Below are 23,117 nucleotides of genomic sequence, written 5' to 3'. Positions count from 1 at the left end.
TCATTATGTAATTACTAGATGACGTCCGCAACTCCAATGCGCCAAAATTCGTTATCGCGCGGGGACCGTACATTTTTCCGGGATAAAAAGTACTTTATGTCCCTTACCACGACTCAAAGTATCTCCATAAGTATGGATGGTGGCAAAACGTACAGTTCCTACGAGACTTTCTCTTGTGCACTCGAGCGACGTCCACATAAATATACGATCGAACGATAACAAAATAGGTCGTAGGCTCTATTCACTATTGGGTGGGCTAGGCTTAAGTGGGCTAGAATGTGAAATACGTTATGTTCTAAGTAGGCTAGAATGTGGAATAACTTCTAGCCTAGCCTAGCCTCATCAGTCTTTATCAGGGTACTCCTCTACGCAGGTAAGCGATTAAATATGTAATCTAAGATATTTAATCGGAGTGATAAAATTAATAACATTGTTATGTTTACGGCGTAACATCCGCAACCACACTGACTGCCGCACTCAGTTGACGAAGAGTAATGCTAAGTACTCACATACGGTTTTATTCCAAGTCGTGTAAAAATTACCGTGTGGACCGACAAAACCCACAGCTTGAAGGCTCGCATCGAGCCAGCTCGATGGAATTGAATAAATCTAATTTCCATCAAACTTACTCGACGCGAGCCGTCGAGCTTTACTAAAGCGTGTGAGTTTTGCGGTCCACACAAAACTGGATTTGGATTTTGGAGTAAAACTATCGAATAATGCTGAATGTGTTGACAAAGCTCAAGCAGTGGTTTTTACTCTACGCGATTGCTCGATCGAGTAAAACCGTATGTGAGTACTTAGCATAAAATATTTTGACATATGCATGGGTATGTGAGTACTTAGCATAAAATATTTTGCGTGTTAGATAGTCCATTTATCGAGGAAGGCTATATTTTATTACGCTAAGACTAATAGAAACGAATAATTAGAGGAAAGTGTGGAAAAAACGGGGCGAAATTGTTTGAAAGGGCTTATTTGAATGCGCTAATCTCAGGAACTACTGGTCCGATTTGAAAAATTATTTTAGTGTTAGATAGCCCGTTTATCGAGAAAGGCTACAGACTTATTTTATCACGCTAAGACTAATAGGAGCTAAGAAATAGAGGAAAATGTGGAAAAAACGGGGGAAATTATTTGAAAGGGCTTATCTACTACTAGAGCATTTTTTTTGTTATTTGGGAAAGATAAGAAGTAGACCACGTGAAGGATCATAGGCATTTTTGTGTACTAATTTGTCTGTGAAATATCTAATTTACGCGGGCGAAGCCGCGTGGAACGTCTAGTTTAATATATTCTACAGTGCTGCCGTCAGAATTTGGAATTTATTATATTAAGTAGGTATATATAATTATAATAATTAATAAGTAACAGACTTCCACCAATACAATTTCATTAAAAAGTATAAACCTCAATTTTTTTTAACTTGTTTTCTTAGGGATGTATTTTATAGGAATCTCGTCTTCCTCTGCCGAACACTAATGACAATTGCTTCTCATTGCCAGATAGGACCTGTTTCACCACCACTTGATAAGTACCGGATAGGCTATCCATAATTTTTCTGACAGATATCTGTCAGACAAGTTGTGGATTGCTTCTCCGGCACTTATCAGGAAGTGTTGATACAGGCCCTTAGACTTTTAGTAACTTTAAAGGCTGTGCAACTAACCCTACAATCAATTCATTACCTTCCAGACCCCGACTGGGCCTCCTACAACCTGGGCATCTTCATCTGCATGCGCTGCGCCAGCGTCCACCGCGGCATGGGCGCCCACATCAGCAAGGTCAAACACCTGGATCTGGACCGCTGGGAGGTCTCCCAGTTGCACAGAATGAAGGAGGTGGGGAATGTGGCTGCTAAGAAGAAGTATGAGCAGCAGGTCCCAGCGTGTTACCGACGGCCGAAGAAGGATGATCCACAGTGAGTTTGTTAATCCTTAAAACCAAGCAAACCATAAATATATATTAAATAATATATTTTTTTTATTAATGAATTTCGTTACAATTTTTTACAATGAGGGGACACAATATGTATTTATGCAAAGTATACTGATATAGGGAGAACATTGGCAGCCGTACTAGTATGAACTGTGTCACAGCTGCCTTTGTTTACAGCACAAGGTATCTCAGTTTGTAGTAACCACACAAAGAGTAGGTACAGTATATACTATATCCGCTTGCAAATAGTAACAAAATAAATATTAAAATAACTAAAGACATTAGTAAAATATTTCATGCAGTAAACTATAAACAATATGATTCAATTAAAATTGTCATCATTCATTATATTGATACCATTATATGACCATAAGATTTTAAGGGTTTCAAGTTTCTGTACAATCCATCAAATTCTAAATAACATCAAGTTGTATACGTTTGTAAAACTGGAATGAAAACAAGAAAATATAAATGAGTACATTTAAAAATAAAAATTCATTATAATATTTCTTCAATTTAATTTTAGTCGAAGATAAAATTATAAAGTTTCGTTAAATTGGGATTAATATTATTAATAAATGTCTAAATATTAAATTAGATAGATCAATTAAAAAAATATATTACTTAATACTAATAATTAATTTATTATTATAATTGAAATTTAACAAATTTTTTTCCAAAAAAAATTATCTACCAAAGGTGGATTATAATTATTGGAGGATTACTTTCTTGGCCATGATCAGCTTAAGTGCAGATGGTTAAGATAATCGTCTTAAAGAATGACATTATTTATTGCAATTTTTCATTATTTGAAAAATTTTATTTTGTAAAACATTTTTTTACCCCCGACAAAAAAAACAGAGACAAAAGACAAAACCGGCAAAGTGAGTGTCGGGCCACGCGCAATATAGGGTTCCATCATGTTCCGTAGTACCTCTAGTTTTTGATAATTTTTGTATTCATAGTATTACACTACTAACAACATCATCTCAGTTACGTCAGGCCTGTCCCGCTCGCGCGTTTAGGTATCGAACTGTAAGTACCCCTTTAAAGGGGCAGATCACAAGGGACTCACAAGCGAGCGGTGACGCGCGCGCATGATTTTTTTGTCGCATATATCTAAGTACGTACTGATTTAACCGCTGTGACATAATCATTATTAATCTGATAAATATGAACAATTAAAAAAGTCAAAGAAATATTTCAATAAAGTAATTTAAGACTTTAAAATACAAAAAAAGATAAAAAAAATACACAAACATAGCAAATAAACCAATTTGTTACAAACAAACCGCATACTATGTACACATAAATAAATACAAGTTACTATGTTTAAGTTGTAAAAAATTCCTGACCAGCTCCTACACTATAATCGAATATAAAATTATTATAAATAATAAAATGTACATTGGGTTACTAAAATTTGATTAATACTATAAAAGAGTATGCTATTAGTAGCTATAGTAATTAAAAGAAGATTATTTTATTTTCCAAAAGGAGACAATCTTGATTTCGTCAGAAACCTCTTACGCGATAGAAAGAGAGCGCACATGTAGGCAAATACTAGCACTGCGCGGTTGGAATTTGAACTTTATAGTACTTATCGTATCATGAGTTGTTATTTTTTAAACGGGTGTCATGAGTGGGAATTCTGTTGGTACTACTAATATATATTCTGTGGTTACGTTCTAAGGAATTTGAACGAAAAGTTCCTTTAAACTTCGCCGAATACATTTTTTTTAGTTGATCGACTATAACTCAAAAATTTATGAAGTTTTCTTAGCCGTCATAGTTTTCCTTTTTAATTCAGCACATTTCCTACTCCCGTGAATTTTTTTTCACATTTCCAGAAGCCGGTAGAAGGGGGGGAAAACACTGGACTCTAACATTTTTTCCACTTTAAAACTTAATATTTCACAAATGGATGCCTAAATCGGAAAAAATGAATACTCATAATATTTTTAAAAAACCTAACCAACCACACCCCACACGATGGGGCGGACGCGAAAAGAAAATTCATCCAAGCTTGATATTATGTAGGGAAGGTACCATAAAAATATTTTTAAAGATTTCATGTACCATTTTGTCGGCATCGTTAATATGTGCATTCATGCCAATTATTACAGCTTTATAGGTCCTGTAGTCTCTGGGAAAAATCGCGGCCAGACAGACAGACAGACAGACAGACGGACAAACGGACAGACCGAAACTATAAGGATTCCTTGTTGATTACGGAACCCTAAAAAGTGGTGTTATAAGTTTGACGTGTCAGTCTGTCTATCTGTTTGTAAGGTTTAAATACATTATTGATTATGGCCCTTTACAGCATAATTATTACGATTTTAATTTTAAATGAATATTTTCGAAGATATTACAGATTTAACAATTGCGGGACGTAGGTAGTAATGAATATAAATTATTTAAAATCAAACTACTGAATCGCCTTAAAGCATTTTTTCAGTGACTTAGGCCATAATTTATTTTATACCCGTGCGAAGCCGGGGCGTCTAGGTCTAGATACTTATTTTAAAAAACCTGATATAATGTTGAATAAAGTAAACAATGAAATATGCCGTGTAAACAAATATTTTCTGATGTAATTCATGCTATGCATTTCATAGTATTATGAGCAGAATCAAGGTCGACTACTGGTATTTATTACAGTCAAAAGCGTTGGTAATCATGATCAGGCTATGTCTAGTCAAATATGTTTTACCATAGAGAAAATATACACGTATGTAAATGTCTAGTCTCTGGTTTTACCTTATTATGATCAATTACTTAGGATTTTAACAGGAGATTATCTTTACGATATAGAATTGTGGATTGGTCAACAAACAACCGGGCATTATGCAAAGTATTTGATATAATTGCTTAGTTAGAAACTATCATAATATGTAATTAATTATTTTAGCACTAGATGACGAATAAAAAGTATCATATTATTATGTCCTTTCCCGGGGTTCAAAGTATCCTCATACCAAATTTCAGCAAAATCGGTTCAGCGGTTTGGGCGTGAAGAGGTAACAAACAGACAGACAGACAGGTAGACATACAGACACACTTTCGCATTTATAATATTAGTATGGATTGTTAAAACATAATAAAATAAAATTATATTATACAATCATTAAAATGAATAATTACGAAAAAAAGTTATTTTGTGTGTAGGTAGGTATATTCCATTATGTTTGTTTGTTTAAAATTTACTTAATAAAGGTTGTTTATGTGTTTTGTTAATAAAATTAAACACGAAACAAATGAATACAGACGCAGGTAAATTCATTCATTTTAATAAAATACGGCCAAGTGTGACCGTCCACGAAATGTAGAGTTCTTCATATTCCACGACCGTACTCACATTGACATTTCAAAAACGTCATAATTATATCTATTACTAGCAGCTGTACCTGCAAACGTTGTTTTGCCTTAAAAAGTATTTCGCCATTGATTTGCCCCATAATTATTAAGTATAAAACTACGAATTTTTATTGAAGTGACTAAATAAGTATGTCACCATGGCAACGCCCATCGCTATCCCGTGGCACAAACAATGGTCGCCGTCAGTCTCGAGTTGTAATAATTTACTATTATTTATTCAACAAATGCACTTATCAATATAAAAAGTAGCCAGTAGTCGATTCTCAGACCTACTGAATATGCATATAAAATTTGGTAAAAATCAGTAAAGCCATTTCGGAGGAGTACGGTAACTAACATTGTGACACGAGAATTTTATACAGGGTGTAACAAAATTAAGACGTGATAATACTTTAGGGTTTGTACGTGTTCCTTGTATAGAGTTCACTGTGAAAGTAGCAGCGCTGAAATACCTTTTTTTTTGCACTTTTGTATGGGCAAGGGCCCGAGCGTCACGAGTTTATTTAAAGGGGGCTCCCATACAACAAACGTATTTTTTTTTACCTTTTTGGCTCGTAAATCGTAATCAATAATGGAAACAGCTAGTCACTTGTATTCACATTATCCTTAATTTTATTTGTAGTCTAATAATAATTAATAATGCAATCATTAAAATAAAATAAATATTTTAGGGGGGCTCCCATACAAAAACACTATTTTTCGCCTATTTTTCCTCTAGAACCGTACGGAACCCTTCGTGCGCGAGTCCGACTCGCACTTGGCATATTATTTCAAATTACTAAAATTTAATGTTCCTTTTTCAGAGTGCTTATAGAACAGTGGATTCGAGCTAAGTATGAACGGGAGGAGTTCTGTCATTGTGAAAGACAGAGTTACCTGTCTGGCACCATGGAAGGTTTCCTCATGAAGAGAGGGAAGGAAGACAGCAGATATCAACTAAGAAAGTTCGTGCTTAACGAAAATGACGATACGCTAAAGTGAGTTTAAAATCTTAAGCGAAGTAAAAGTCGGTAGAGTAGAGTGGTTTTCTACTGTAGCAAAATTGGGAGATTGTCAAAAATAGAACAATAGACATCAATGATATTCTATGTTATTGATAGACATACATTATGAAAAGGCTATTAACATTAAAAAATACTTACTTAATATAATTTATCCGATCTAAAATACAGTGTTTACCAAAAAAGTGATAATACTAAAGGATGTGTAGGTACGTGTTCCTTGTAGAGAGTTCACTGTGAAAGTAGCAGCTCTGAAAGACGAAATTTTTTTCACTTTTGTATGGACAAGGGCCACGAGTTTCCCCATACAAAATTGAAAAAAATTTTTGGTCTTTCAGCGCTGCTACTTTCACAGTGAACTCTCTACCAGGAAGACGTACATACCCTAAAGTATTATCACTTATTTTTGTTACACCCTGTATAACCGCCTCCTTTTAGAAATCTTATAAAAATGCATCTCTGGCTCTGGCTTTAACTTACTTAAATCTACCCACTAAAATATTATTTTATTGTGAATTAAGAACTACCAATTTAATTTTTGAACTGTCACCTCTGGATTTTTTGGCCATCTCCTTTGTAATAAGGAAGTTAAGGACGCTATCACATTTTTTCACAAATATCAGCGATTTTCAGGTAAGTACCATTTTAAAGAATTAGGAGTCACACTGCTAGGATATTTTGGTTTCAAATAAAAGATTTAAATATTCATCTCCACGTCTACACCATAAATTTTTTGTAGCCGCATACCAAAATTTCACATAAATAAGTTTTAACCATCGTGGTAATCGCAAAAGACTAAAAAATATAAAAATGAGTCGCTGAATGTGTTGCTAAGCGCAAAACTCGAGAACGGCTGAACGGATTGGGCTAATTTTAGTCTTTAAATATTCGTAGAAGTCCAGGGAAGGTTTTTAAGTAACACGAAGTTCACCGGGACAGCTAGTATATTATAATATTAAGTATATTTATTAGTACACACTGAACTAAGAAAAATAAATATACAAAATAATTGTTACTTATTTAGTCCCCTGTACGAAGTGCTAAATATTTTATATAAAAATAAATAACAATTCCATTTATAAGAAAAATAAGAAACGCTCTCCTTCATATATTTTCGCCCTATCAAGAACGCGGCGAGCGTCGTAACCGCCACTGTACGACTGTACTTACGCGCGCTGACAGACATCGACCTGCAAATTTTTATGTGATAGCGTCTTTATACAGTACTTAAAGATATCTACAATATGCCGTTAAATATTTTGTTTGTGTTTGGTTCTGCGCAGGTTCTGCTTGAAGAAATGATGTCATTTTTGATAAGATTAGCTAATAATTTATAAACAACTTTTGAATATATTTATATTTATTCAGAAGAAATTAGTACAGTTCTTCAAATTAATTATTGGTAAAGGTATTGTAGTTTGTAGAATTACCTGGAAACAAAATTTATAAACTCGATAGGAATGGGACATATTCCTAGCATGACTTATCGATAAACGACTTTTTATTAAATTATTTATTTGAATCGTTGCTTTTTAAGATCCTCTTAATATCGTGTGCTTTGGATGTTCATATTCTAGCATTCATTAAGACCACTGCATGCTTCGTGCTCATATTTCAAAACATTGGATCATTTATCTTAAATGTTTCTTGCTTTGACTGTATACAGTGGGCATTACACGGCGTCAAAGGTGTTTCAATTGAGTTGAATAATGAATATTCATTCAAATTATCGTCAATTTAACATCTAAATAAATACTTCGTTTGATAAGCCAACACTATTCTCGTATAGGCTAAATTTTCCATGAATTTTTTAATGGTCACTATTTACATTTTTTGTAATTCGCTATCCGCCGCGAATTAACGCAAACGCTCGTAAAACTTTAACGACCAGAAGCGAGGATCTAGATAGCAGTAAAAGTTTAGATAGCCTTTTGTAAAATATTATATTACATATTTAATTAAAATGACGTAGGTAACAAATATTCCACGCACCGTGGACGCTACGTCAAAGCCTGTGCAAATATGTACGTCACTTTAAACACATAGGAACACGCACGTAACTATGACAGACCTCGTTCTCACACGCTTATCACAATTTTTACGGTAAACATTTATTTTTCAGTACTTATTGTGAATTTTTTTGTCTCGTTAGCGAATCAATTCTCTAAATTAGGCGTCACGCTCGAATGCGTCACACGTGACGCTTTACGGGTTAGAACTTGTCGATATATCAAAATATCGATAAGTTCGTAACACTACTATAGTTTGTGCGTTTTATGATGATATGCGTGACACATTATAATTGACAATAGTAGGGAAGTTACCTAACAAAAATTAATCGATAGTTTAAAAATATCGAATCACTTCGTAAAGGAATTGCAATCGAAATTATCGATTTCGTACTGACATTTCAGTGGTGCCGGCGATTTAAGATGGCCGCCCTTTTTTATCGATTTGATTTCGATTCAACAGAGTCAATCTCTATTGACATAAGTTCCGTTTCATGCATATGACATTTTATTCAAATGTTTTCGTAACAATAATTTTATACTCCTATTTCACAGTTAATATTTATAATTTTTATTAATAAGTTAGCATTTACTATCTTTTCATTTTTATTCATTTACAATTACTTATCGGAAACATTTGTTTTTGTAGATGGAATATAATTTACAACATTTTGTTTTTTTTTTATTTTCTTGTAAAAAAACCCGTAGCAAGGAACATGAAAACTGTCACCTATATCATCTTAGAACGCACAAACTATAGCCAGGAAAACCATTATTCTAAGCAAAATATATAGATCGAGTGAAATTATCAGAGAACATTAAGTAGCAATTATGAGAACGTCAATTTATTTATATGGTAAAGTTTGATATACGTAAAAGTAGTGATTTAGTGGCTGTGGAAATATAAAAAAATATTCAAAGTAATGTTCATTGACCGTAACAGTTAATTTATCCCTAATACGTCATAACTTTTATATTCTCGTACATAATAACTCCAATAATACGTTAGTAATTATTTCACCGACGTAAATTCTTTATAATTAATAAGGGTCATAAAAATATTATAAGTTATAAAAACACAAATGCGTTGTTAGTTTAAAAAATTATAAAATAATAAACAAGTTCATTAAAAAAATAAAAAGTTAAAGATAATATATGTATGTGAAAAATATTTTAATAACTGTTTTTCCTTTGTAAGAAGGTCTTCGCAAAACATAAAATAACAAATTTAGTAACTTCATGCTCAAATATTTTTTCAATTCAACATTTTCAATTCATTATGAATTTTATTGTATTTTTTAAAAATACAATATTTCTTATAAAGTCTTAATTTATTAAAAATATATAATGTCACTGGCAAGAAAAATTCAAAAGCCGTTGCTAAACTAGTAAGTATAAACTGTTTGTGGGAGCAAATCCCACGGTAGGTGACGCATAAGTTTTCCCATGGGAATGCGCTTCAAGAGAGCTGATAATTTAAGATATGAGACTGATTGTGATTGTGAAAAGTTAAAGAGTAAATTATTATAAAATATTTTGTATTATTATTATAAATTAGGCAAACATCTTATCATGAAAAAATAGTGCTGTAAACATAAAACTGAATTTAATTTTTGGCAATTTAAATGCATAGCTCGATGATTTGTTAAACTGTTACTAAATAAATTTATATTAATAAATGATGATGAAGTAAGCATATCATTTTACATATTCGTGGCGCCGTCAATGTGATTCAACGATAATTGTAAGAATTATGTCGAACATTAATAATTTGTTCTATCCATGTATAAATCTTACAGGTTTTTTTTTGCAAAATTAGTATCAAATTACAATTTTACGACACACTAAAAGATAACCAATTATTTTTCTCAAAAAATAAATTATAAAGACCGTGATCTAGTTTATTTATTCATTAATTCCTTGAAAACAAAATACAAAATATATTTTATTTAAAAAGTATGTGCTAATTAAAATTAATAGCCAATTTGCAAAACTATAAAGAAAGACAATAAACATTTTGTGTAAATTTTAGATTATTGTTAGACTGAAAAACATTCTAATTAAAAGCTTAATTAATTAAAGACACCAATTAAAAAAGGAACATCGAGTGTGTATCGTGTTTATACTGTTAATGCGTACAATAATTATTCCTGTTAAATGAGCGTAGATTTTGTTAAATGAAAGAGCAATAAACCGAATTCGAAATGAATAGTTCCCCTAAAACATATACGGACTGGTTCTTAGGTACCAAGACACGACAGACGGCTGTAGCTTTGCATCGGGTTGTCTCGGACGAATTTTCGATTGTCTCCGTCTCAAAAACATTGGTCGTTTGAGGTAAGATGCGAGTACGACTTTATTATAAAGGAAGTGCGTGGCTATTGTATGAATTATATATGTATTTTAAAGGACGACGTTGGACGTTGCAATTGTATTTATCGATAGTTAGGCACATCACTATCATGACGTCGTTAATAAGCATGCGCTTTCCGTTATGCTTTCCCATATCTCTGCATCAATTACATCATAAATCTAAGTCACATTCATATTTCGATACCCAACGATTAATAGCTTCACAGTGAGACGTACATTGATATACGAAATTTTAAGCTATGGATAATAATGATCGATATCCAGAAATGTTTTAAACTACGTTATTTAATAAAATATTTTCTGATAGGTTGTAGAGCTAGAAAAAGATATTTAAATCTTTATTGCTTTATATTATAACTTACTTATTGTATTTAAGTTCTAATACGAACTTTCTTACAAAATTGACCTAATTTTGCTGTCATGATAAAATAAGACAGGATTTTTGTAGAAAAACTAAAAACATATCTATATACAATATAATATTATATATTGCAGAGTAACTATCGAATAACCCGAAAAGTAATTTGAAACAACTATTGCATTTTATAAGACGTTTGCATAAATAAAAAATATATATCGATATTAAGTTTTTTTTTTTCTAATCAGGTATCACGTAAAGGAGAATAAGGAACCTAAGGGTGTTCTCAAAATATCGGAACTGAACGTTTCGTTCGCGCCCCAGAAAATAGGGCACATGAACTCAATGCAGCTAACATTCATGAAAGACGGATCTACGAGACACATCTACGTATACCACGAGGACCCAGAAGTTATAAACGCATGGTATAGTATACGCTGTTTTCCTTGCCAAGTTAGAAAATATTTAACTGGCAAAATTTGAAAATGAAAATAACAACCACACATTTCCACCAGCGCGACTCTTGTAAACCAACATTGGTAATAATCTATCATACAAGACTACTATGAAAATAATTAGAAAAAAGGAGGAAATTAATGTAACAACTACCTTTTTTTACGAACATAATTCTGGCGACACAAACATTCAAATGTATAAAAAATAAACAACCGTCTCTTTTTTTGAGAAGTTAGATGAAAATGTAATCTAAGCGATAACTTGTATTTAATTTAAAATTAATGTAAAATTAAAGTAATATAAATGTAATCATTTTTTATTCCAAAATTTCTAATTAAAAGTTTTTCCTAAAGTAATAAAAATAACAACCTTTAAATTTCAGGTACACAGCGATACGATGCGCCAAACTCCATCTCCTCCAAGTGGCGTTTCCATCTACACCGGAATCTGACCTCATCCACCGTCTGCCCAAGGACTTCGCTCGGGAAGGCTGGCTGTGGAAGACCGGCCCCAGGCTATCTGACGTCCACAGAAGACGATGGTTCACGTTGGACGACAGAAAACTGATGTACCACGATGAACCTTTGGACGCGTATCCGAAAGGCGAAATTTTCATAGGTGAGTAATTTACTAGGATATTACAAATAGCACTATGATAATGGACAGGAAATTATATAAAATTAATCAGGCTTTTTTACCGACTTCCAAAAAGGAGGAGGAGGAGGAGGACGTTCGGCTGAATGTATCTTTTTTTTTTGTATGTTCAACGAAAACTCAGCCGTTTGTGATCCGATTTTCAAAACATTTTTTGTGTTGTATAGGGTTTAACTCGATTTTGGTACCATGTTCACAACACTGGTGATCTGATGATGGGATCCTGGAGGAATCGAGGGGACTCCTTGATATTTGTATGGAAACATATAGTGATTTCAATTTTTTCTGAAGCATTCAAGGTAAATACTGCCAAAAAGTAAGATTTTGCACCAGGTTATACCCTGGATCCGAAGGTACCCAACAGAACTTTTGAATACTTATAGATACAGGTTCGGGGATTTCGGCGTTGTTTAAACAACTGAAAGCATAAGTTAACACATTAATTTAATTGATCATCATCATCACAATCATATTTATGCCATAGGTCATCACATGATGACCCGATTATTGATGCTTTTCGTGATATTTTGCATCGAAGCAGATGTTTTTGATGATTATTTCGCTGTTTGTGGACCGATTTTCAAAATTCTTGTGTTGTTGTATAGGATATAATCTTGATTTTGTATAATAATTACGAAAATGGTGAGCTGGTGATGGGATCTATGAGCAATCGAGGAAAATCCTTAAAATTTATCAAAAGACTCATAGTGGTTAAAATCTTGTTTCTAGTAACTTAAACATATGTTACGAATAAGAGATAGTTCATACGAAGGTGTCCAAAGGCACTGAACAGAACTCCTGAACCTTTAAAGATAAAAGTTTTTAAATTGCGGCATCGCTTAAATAACTGCAAGCATTTACCACAATTTCGCTTAAATAATGTGAATAGTTAACATTCGTTCTGGTTATTTACGCATAAAGCCTTATCTTGTAGATAACTAAAAAGAGTGAAATTATTATTTTTAACAAAAAATTAAAACCGACTTCCAAGTTAAAAACAATAACAATATGAACTAAAAAGTATTAAATAACTCTTACTCTATAGTGCCTTTTTCAGAATTCGTCTAAGTCTCAACTATTTCTGTACATACTACAGTCTTCATTACTTTGAAGTCGGTACCAGTCCCAAAAGCTTCAGATATTCTGACATTGACTGAAATCACGATCAAATTAGCTGGTAACGACTTCAAAATAATTTAGACTGTAGTATGTACAGAAATAGTTGAGATTAAGACGAATTCTGAAAAAGGCACTATAGAGTAAGAGTTATTTAATACTTTTTAGTTCATATTATTATTGTTTTTACCTTGGAAGTCGGTTTTAATTTTTTATTAAAAATAATAATTTCACCCTTTTTAGTTATCTACAAGATAAGGCTTTATGCGTAATTATCCACTACGAATGTTAACTGTTCACATTATTTAAGCGATATTGTGGTAAATGCTTGCAGTTATTTAAGCGAAGCGATTTAGACGAATTCTGAAAAAAGCACTATTATAGAGTATGAACTAAAAAGTATTAAATAACTCTTACTCTATAGTGCCTTTTTCAGAATTCGTCTAAGTCTCAACTATTTCTGTACATACTACAGTCTTCATTACTTTGAAGTCGGTACCAGTCCCAAAAGCTTCAGATATTCTGACATTGACTGAAATCACGATCAAATTAGCTGGTACCGACTTCAAAATAATTTAGGCTGTAGTATGTACAGAAATAGTTGAGATTTAGACGAATTCTGAAAAAGGCACTATAGAGTAAGAGTTATTTAATACTTTTTAGTTCATATTATTATTGTTTTTACCTTGGAAGTCAGTTTTAATTTTTTATTAAAAATAATAATTTCACTCTTTTTAGTTATCTACAAGATAAGGCTTTATGCGTAAATAACCACTACGAATGTTAACTGTTCACATTATTTAAGCGAAATTGTGGTAAATGCTTGCAGTTATTTAAGCGAAGCGATTTAGACGAATTCTGAAAAAAGCACTATTATAGAGTATGAATCTACAAGATAAGGCTATATGCGTAATTATCCACTACGAATGTTAACTGTTCACATTATTTAAGCGAAATTGTGGTAAATGCTTGCAGTTATTTAAGCGAAGCGATTTATTTAGACGAATTCTGAAAAAAGCACTATTATAGAGTATGAACTAAAAAGTATTAAATAACTCTTACTCTATAGTGCCTTTTTCAGAATTCGTCTAAGTCTCAACTATTTCTGTACATACTACAGTCTTCATTACTTTGAAGTCGGTACCAGTCCCAAAAGCTTCAGATATTCTGACATTGACTGAAATCACGATCAAATTAGCTGGTACCGACTTCAAAATAATTTAGACTGTAGTATGTACAGAAATAGTTGAGATTTAGACGAATTCTGAAAAAGGCACTATAGAGTAAGAGTTATTTAATACTTTTTAGTTCATATTATTATTGTTTTTACCTTGAGAGTCAGTTTTAATTTTTTATTAAAAATAATAATTTCACTCTTTTTAGTTATCTACAAGATAAGGCTTTATGCGTAAATAACCACTACGAATGTTAACTGTTCACATTATTTAAGCGAAATTGTGGTAAATGCTTGCAGTTATTTAAGCGAAGCGATTTAGACGAATTCTGAAAAAAGCACTATTATAGAGTATGAATCTACAAGATAAGGCTTTATGCGTAATTATCCACTACGAATGTTAACTGCTCACATTATTTAAGCGAAATTGTGGTAAATGCTTGCAGTTATTTAAGCGAAGCGATTTATTTAGACGAATTCTGAAAAAAGCACTGTTATAGAGTATGAACTAAAAAGTATTAAATAACTCTTACTCTATAGTGCCCTTTTCAGAATTCGTCTAAGTCTCAACTATTTCTGTACATACTACAGTCTTCATTACTTTGAAGTCGGTACCAGTCCCAAAAGCTTCAGATATTCTGACATTGACTGAAATCACGATCAAATTAGCTGGTACCGACTTCAAAATAATTGAGACTGTAGTATGTACAGAAATAGTTGAGATTTAGACGAATTCTGAAAAAGGCACTATAGAGTAAGAGTTATTTAATACTTTTTAGTTCATATTATTATTGTTTTTACCTTGGAAGTCGGTTTTAATTTTTTATTAAAAATAATAATTTCACCCTTTTTAGTTATCTACAAGATAAGGCTTTATGCGTAATTATCCACTACGAATGTTAACTGTTCACATTGTTTAAGCGAAATTGTGGTAAATGCTTGCAGTTATTTAAGCAAAGCGATTTAGACGAATTCTGAAAAAAGCACTATTATAGAATATGAACTAAAAAGTATTAAATAACTCTTACTCTATAGTGCCTTTTTCAGAATTCGTCTAAGTCTCAACTATTTCTGTACATACTACAGTCTTCATTACTTTGAAGTCGGTACCAGTCCCAAAAGCTTCAGATATTCTGACATTGACTGAAATCACGATCAAATTAGCTGGTACCGACTTCAAAATAATTTAGACTGTAGTATGTACAGAAATAGTTGAGATTTAGACGAATTCTGAAAAAGGCACTATAGAGTAAGAGTTATTTAATACTTTTTAGTTCATATTATTATTGTTTTTACCTTGGAAGTCAGTTTTAATTTTTTATTAAAAATAATAATTTCACTCTTTTTAGTTATCTACAAGATAAGGCTTTATGCGTAAATAACCACTACGAATGTTAACTGTTCACATTATTTAAGCGAAATTGTGGTAAATGCTTGCAGTTATTTAAGCGAAGCGATTTAGACGAATTCTGAAAAAAGCACTATTATAGAGTATGAATCTACAAGATAAGGCTTTATGCGTAATTATCCACTACGAATGTTAACTGTTCACATTATTTAAGCGAAATTGTGGTAAATGCTTGCAGTTATTTAAGCGAAGCGATTTATTTAGACGAATTCTGAAAAAAGCACTATTATAGAGTATGAACTAAAAAGTATTAAATAACTCTTACTCTATAGTGCCATTTTCAGAATTCGTCTAAGTCTCAACTATTTCTATACATACTACAGTCTTCATTACTTTGAAGTCGGTACCAGTCCCAAAAGCTTCAGATATTCTGAAATTGACTGAAATCACGATCAAATTAGCTGGTACCGACTTCAAAATAATTTAGACTGTAGTATGTACAGAAATAGTTGAGATTTAGACGAATTCTGAAAAAGGCACTATAGAGTAAGAGTTATTTAATACTTTTTAGTTCATATTATTATTGTTTTTACCTTGGAAGTCGGTTTTAATTTTTATTAAAAATAATAATTTCACCCTTTTTAGTTATCTACAAGATAAGGCTTTATGCGTAATTATCCACTACGAATGTTAACTGTTCACATTGTTTAAGCGAAATTGTGGTAAATGCTTGCAGTTATTTAAGCGAAGCGATTTAGACGAATTCTGAAAAAAGCACTATTATAGAGTATGAATCTACAAGATAAGGCTTTATGCGTAATTATCCACTACGAATGTTAACTGTTCACATTATTTAAGCGAAATTGTGGTAAATGCTTGCAGTTATTTAAGCGAAGCGATTTATTTAGACGAATTCTGAAAAAAGCACTATTATAGAGTATGAACTAAAAAGTATTAAATAACTCTTACTCTATAGTGCCTTTTTCAGAATTCGTCTAAGTCTCAACTATTTCTGTACATACTACAGTCTTCATTACTTTGAAGTCGGTACCAGTCCCAAAAGCTTCAGATATTCTGACATTGACTGAAATCACGATCAAATTAGCTGGTACCGACTTCAAAATAATTTAGACTGTAGTATGTACAGAAATAGTTGAGATTTAGACGAATTCTGAAAAAGGCACTATAGAGTAAGAGTTATTTAATACTTTTTAGTTCATATTATTATTGTTTTTACCTTGGAAGTCGGTTTTAATTTTTATTAAAAATAATAATTTCACCCTTTTTAGTTATCTACAAGATAAGGCTTTATGCGTAATTATCCACTACGAATGTTAACTGTTCACATTATTTAAGCAACATTGTGGTAAATGCTTGCAGTTATTTAAGCGAAGCGATTTAGACGAATTCTGAAAAAAGCACTATTATAGAGTATGAACTAAAAAGTATTAAATAACTCTTACTCTATAGTGCCTTTTTCAGAATTCGTCTAAGTCTCAACTATTTCTGTACATACTACAGTCTTCATTACTTTGAAGTCGGTACCAGTCCCAAAAGCTTCAGATATTCTGACATTGACTGAAATCACGATCAAATTAGCTGGTACCGACTTCAAAATAATTTAAACTGTAGTATGTACAGAAATAGTTGAGATTTAGACGAATTCTGAAAAAGGCACTATAGAGTAAGAATTATTTAATACTTTTTAGTTCATATTATTATTGTTTTTACCTTGGAAGTCGGTTTTAATTTTTTATTAAAAATAATAATTTCACTCTTTTTAGTTATCTACAAGATAAGGCTTTATGCGTCATTATCCACTACGAATGTTAACTGTTCACATTATTTAAGCGAAATTGTGGTAAATGCTTGCAGTTATTTAAGCGAAGCGATTTATTTAGACGAATTCTGAAAAAAGCACTATTATAGAGTATGAACTAAAAAGTATTAAATAACTCTTACTCTATAGTGCCTTTTTCAGAATTCGTCTAAGTCTCAACTATTTCTGTACATACTACAGTCTTCATTACTTTGAAGTCGGTACCAGTCCCAAAAGCTTCAGATAATTATCCACTACGAATGTTAACTGTTCACATTATTTAAGCGAAATTGTGGTAAACGCTTGCAGTTATTTAAGCGAAGCGATTTATTTAGACGAATTCTGAAAAAAACACTATTATAGAGTATGAACTAAAAAGTATTAAATAACTCTTACTCTATAGTGCCTTTTTCAGAATTCGTCTAAGTCTCAACTATTTCTGTACATACTACAGTCTTCATTACTTTGAAGTCGGTACCAGTCCCAAAAGCTTCAGATATTCTGACATTGACTGAAATCACGATCAAATTAGCTGGTACCGATTTCAAAATAATTTAGACTGTAGTATGTACAGAAATAGTTGAGATTTAGACGAATTCTGAAAAAGGCACTATAGAGTAAGAGTTATTTAATACTTTTTAGTTCATATTATTATTGTTTTTAACTTGGAAGTCAGTTTTAATTTTTTATTAAAAATAATAATTTCACTCTTTTTAGTCTACAAGATAAGGCTTTATGCGTAAATAACCACTACGAATGTTAACTGTTCACATTATTTAAGCGAAATTGTGGTAAATGCTTGCAGTTATTTAAGCGAAGCGATTTAGACGAATTCTGATAAAAGCACTATTATAGAGTAAGAGTTATTTAATACTTTTTAGTTCATATTATTATTGTTTTTACCTTGGAAGTCGGTTTTAATTTTTTGTTAAAAATAATAATTCATATATTTTATAATGTAAGTAAGTAAAATAAAATTGAGTTTTAATCGTTGTACGTAGGTACTAAATATAGGTACCTATTTTGTATTAAAAAATGAAAATAAATGGAATATCGTTAAATCGACAAATATAATGCACGGTGCACATCCCTAATGCGAATTTAGATAGATAATTTACAATTGACTAGCTGTTGCCCGCGACTTCGTCCGCGTGGACCTCAGTTTATAGCGCGCGATGTTCAAACAACAAAATTGGTGTCAAAAGCTTTTATAAAAAAACCCTGGTACCCCTTAAATCAAAACACCCAAAAACAGCTGTGCAGCGTGCACATAACTTATTTCATTTTTCTAAATTAAACTTTATTTATGCCAAATTTTAAAGTATATTTAGCCCCCCAATTACACAACTTCACCCATAAACTATTTATCATTGATAGGTTTAAGGTTACGTCACTCATCACTGCATAGATAAAGTACAAAGTTATAATTTAATAAAGTAAATAAAGAAATGACAATCGAAAAAACCAAAAATCGGTTGTAAGATGATACCACCTCTTATAGAAACACTTTTGCGCAAGCGTCAGCGCGATGTAGGAGACGGCACGGCGCCATCTATTATGTATTTTTGGAAGTAACTTAATTTGAACAAATTTACGGATTTTTACCCCCTTACAACCCTTTTTTCTAGTTAAAAAGTAGCCTATGTCCTTTCTCAGGCTTTAGACTATCTGTGTACAAAATTTCATTACAATCGGTTCGGTAGTTTTGGCGTGAAAGCGAGACAGACAGACAGAGATACTTTCGCATTTATAATATTAGTATAGATTTACGTTAATCATTAGTAACGTTGTAACTTGTAGGATAGGTATAAGCTCTATTTATTGAAATAAAATTAAATGAAAATTAATTTTATGGTAAATTAAAGAAATTCTGTGATTATTTAAATTCTAACTGACTTTACATTATATTATATTATTTCAAAATAAATTTAATAAACGCGTAGGTTAGTATACAGGCCAGTTCCATGTAAAAGTCTACCATAAACTAAAAAAATAAATATGATGTTGGTATTAAAAATACTTAATTATAGTCACAACATTATGGCACTATTAAGATTTTATAGAAGCAACAATTTCTAAGCATTACTTTTCTAGCAAAGCTGCTATTTATGAGATGATGTCGTGAGCTCGGCTGAGTGTGGTTTTGTGTGATGAAGTTCTGACTTAGTTTTCACGTTATGTATTTTAAATTCTTGTCATATATTGTTACACACTGATTATTCAAACAATTAAATACCGATATAGCTTTTGAGATTCGAGAAAATTCATTTTTATAAAGATATAATAAGCTTGTAAGATCACAGTGTCGAGTTGTAGTGTCGGTCACATAAAAATCATTACTTTTGTCTATAATTGCAGTAAAATTACTTTTACATCAACAAAATTAGAAACTTTCCTACGTGACGGCGAAATGATAGTGGCATTAAAAATTTGTCATCTTTTTTTATAGCATAGCTAAACTCTAAAAAATATTTTTGTAGTGTTGGTCACATTATAGAGTCGATCACGCCCAAAAGTAGCGTTTTGTTTGTTATGTTTGCTGATAGATGGCGAAAACAGCTATAGAAAGCAGAGAGAGAGAAGCAGAAAGCTAAATTATTATTTTAAGAACCTGCCAGACCACCTCAAAGTCAAATAAAATCCAAAATTTTGCGATGTCTGGAAATGGGAAACAATTGTCACAAAAATCTGGCAGTAAGATATGAGATTATTACAGATATCGCAAGAAAATAAGATAAAATTATTGATTTTTAAACTTTATTGAACGTAAGATAGACCTGCAGAACTGGAAACCTTTTAAAATAATAGCGACCGAAACTCCATAGTGTCTGGTCGTTCTTACCTCTATAGGGCTCATATAATGAAAAATTTTTAGCTTAAAAAAGTGACGAAAGTCTGCCTATCGCTGCCTCTTGGGTTATTATGTTAATAGTTTTTGAGAAGATTTCGTGTTGAGTTATTTTTTGACTAATTATTAGTGATTTCGTTTTTGTGACGTTTAAGTTCAAAAAAGCATTTTAATGAATTAACTAATGACTGATTAGCTTTTATATACTTTTAAGAGTTCGTACTGTACGTGCTGCGATACATAAATTTTAAAGTTTAATGTAAAACTACCGACTTTTACCAGCACAAAGTGAGTGTAGTGCCGGTCACGTTTTGGGCTGTAGTGTCGGTCACGATTTCTTTTGCTAATAAATATTTTTTAAATAACTTACAGGTTTTAAGTAACCATTTTATAATAGTATGTTTTATGCACTTTCGATAAAAATACAAAGTAGAGTTATTTAGCACACAGAGAGGAAGATTATTGGTGTTTACAAACACTCTCGGAAACGACTTCCTTTTGCATGTAGTGTCGGTTACGTTTATGTTTGACTAAATAAATGCTATTTGAAAACAACAGTGTATAACATTTTTTCTACATAAGTTTACTTGTTTTATCTGCTACAAAGCCATCTTAAAATTGATACTAACAACATGATAGTAACCATAACATATGACAAAATAAAACGCAAGTCGTATCAAATGTAGAGTCAGTCACATATGGAATTGCCCTATAGCATATAAAATATTTAATTAATATTGTTCTACTGCTTATCTAAATTGGTTGTTTATTGTATTTAATATTTTTAGTTTGAGAATAAAATATATTATTACGATTTTTATTGACAAATTTAGAGCCCCGGGAGTGCTGTTGCCAAGACTCTATATTTTTAAAATTATTAAATTTGTAAAGAGACGATTTTTTTTTAAATTTTAATCGAAATCCATATTAATATTATTAATGCGAAAGTGTGTCTATCTGTCTGTCTGTTACCTTTTCACGCCCAAACAGGTGAACCGATTTTGCTGAAAACATGGTATACTTTTTATATCGTAAAAATGTACGGTTCCCGCGCGATAATATAATTTTGGCCTAATGGAGTTGCGGGAGTCCTCTAGAATCACAATGCATAATAATATGGTCCGAAGCACACTTTGGTGAATCTAGATGACTAATAGTCACAAAATTTCATACACATTGCGATACTAGCATCAAGTCTTGTGAGTTGAGACTCGTCCCGTTGCTTGAACCATAATTTTTTTTAACTAATTTCGTAAAGTGGATGGATCTCGAAAGTTTTTTTTTTTTTCATTTGCAGGCCACGAGTCCAACGGGTACCAGATTAAAGTGTCTAACACGGGTAACGGGTGCAAGGAGGCCAGGTTCCCATTCCACCTGGTGACGCCGGAGCGGGTGTTCAGTCTGGCGGCGACCACGCATGAAGACCGCGCCGGCTGGCTCGCTGTTATACAGCAGACGCTGAGGCGGCCGCTCACGCCGCAGGACTCTACTAGTGAGTAGTCTTTAGTAGTCTTTAATCGGCCCACCTGTAGAAAAGGCTTAAGAGCGAGGCTGTAGCACAGCTGATTGCTAAATATTTAACTACTACGAAAGCTATACAGTAGGTACCTCTGCATAATAGCCTTGCGATCTTGGTTGTAACGCTCGGCTCATATAAGGCACATGATGTATTGGTCAGCGCTAGATGTTTTCGTGTTGTACTAAGGAATAAATCTTGGAAGCTAGTCCGAAATACTAAAAGCCATATTATGTCTAAACACGCGGTAGCTTGTCAAGCCAAGTTCAAGTATAACAGAACTGGCAAGCAGCACCGTTTATTTATGTTAACAGTAAGTCTGTTAACAAGTTCGTAAAATTCAAGCTTAGTGCATAGTGAGATAGCCACTCCCTTGCTATGCGCAAGGGAGAAGTTATCTCACATATAGTGCTCGAACAATAACTTGGCTAGGCACTCTGATTATTATTTGAAATTTCATTTAAAATCTTGCTTAAATTAAACCTTTTTTTCAGTTGAAGCAAACCTCGTTAGAAAACGCAACACGAATAGCTCTATGAACATCTTCTCTGGGAGGTAGTCTGCAGTACACAAGCTACGCAAGTTCTACCAAACTATTTCGAGATCGTTTTCAACGTAAAATCACAACTATTTTGTACGCAAACGTTTATTTTTTAGAATATTTTATTTGTAAATAAAATTATGTTTGCCGTGAAATATGTTCGTATGTACCATTTTGTTTTAGTCATTGTAAATATTTTAGTTAAGATTGCATATGAAATCTGAATGTGAATGGACTGAATCTAATTTATTGACTAATTTATTTTTACTAGTGTAACATAAAATGATTTCGCACAAAATAAAATTCAAGTTATTCGTAATATCTGTGAATCAATTTAGAATTTTATAATCATGAAGAAATATACTTAAATTGACTTATTGAAAAGCAATAACAATTTGGTTCTATTAATTTAAATGCAAAACACTAGGAATTTAATCAAAAATTATGAAAACACAAATAAAATTACGTGCACTTTTCCCACTTAGTTCATTAATTACTAAGTAGTAGTAGTAATTAATGAATAAAATGAATTTCCATCAAGAACTGACAGTACAATCAATTTCATAAGTACACAAAATGTAAGAT

At 32.1% G+C, this 23,117-nt stretch overlaps 1 protein-coding gene across 2 annotated transcripts in view; it reads left to right on the top strand.

The window, feature by feature from the left end:
• Nucleotides 1-22,836, top strand: part of LOC121739174 (arf-GAP with dual PH domain-containing protein 1-like) — a 42,386-nt gene extending 19,550 nt beyond the window's left edge. The window contains exons 2-8 of one of the 2 annotated variants that reach the window (XM_042131522.1): nt 1,696-1,921; nt 6,123-6,296; nt 10,574-10,666; nt 11,309-11,485; nt 11,899-12,134; nt 21,773-21,967; nt 22,486-22,836. In XM_042131522.1, coding sequence (XP_041987456.1) covers nt 1,696-1,921; nt 6,123-6,296; nt 10,574-10,666; nt 11,309-11,485; nt 11,899-12,134; nt 21,773-21,967; nt 22,486-22,550 — 1,166 coding nt within the window. In that variant the 3' untranslated portion in view covers nt 22,551-22,836. The remainder of the gene's footprint in view (nt 1-1,695; nt 1,922-6,122; nt 6,297-10,573; nt 10,667-11,308; nt 11,486-11,898; nt 12,135-21,772; nt 21,968-22,485) is intronic. The other variant, XM_042131523.1, reaches the window with a different exon arrangement.
• The last annotated feature ends 281 nt before the right edge of the window (nt 22,837-23,117 follow it).

The sequence above is a fragment of the Aricia agestis genome, chromosome Z (genome assembly GCF_905147365.1).
Source record: "Aricia agestis chromosome Z, ilAriAges1.1, whole genome shotgun sequence".
Lineage (NCBI taxonomy): Eukaryota > Metazoa > Arthropoda > Insecta > Lepidoptera > Lycaenidae > Aricia > Aricia agestis.
The sequence above is the reverse complement of the archived record's forward strand: the minus strand, read 5'-3'. Positions and strand labels throughout refer to the sequence as shown.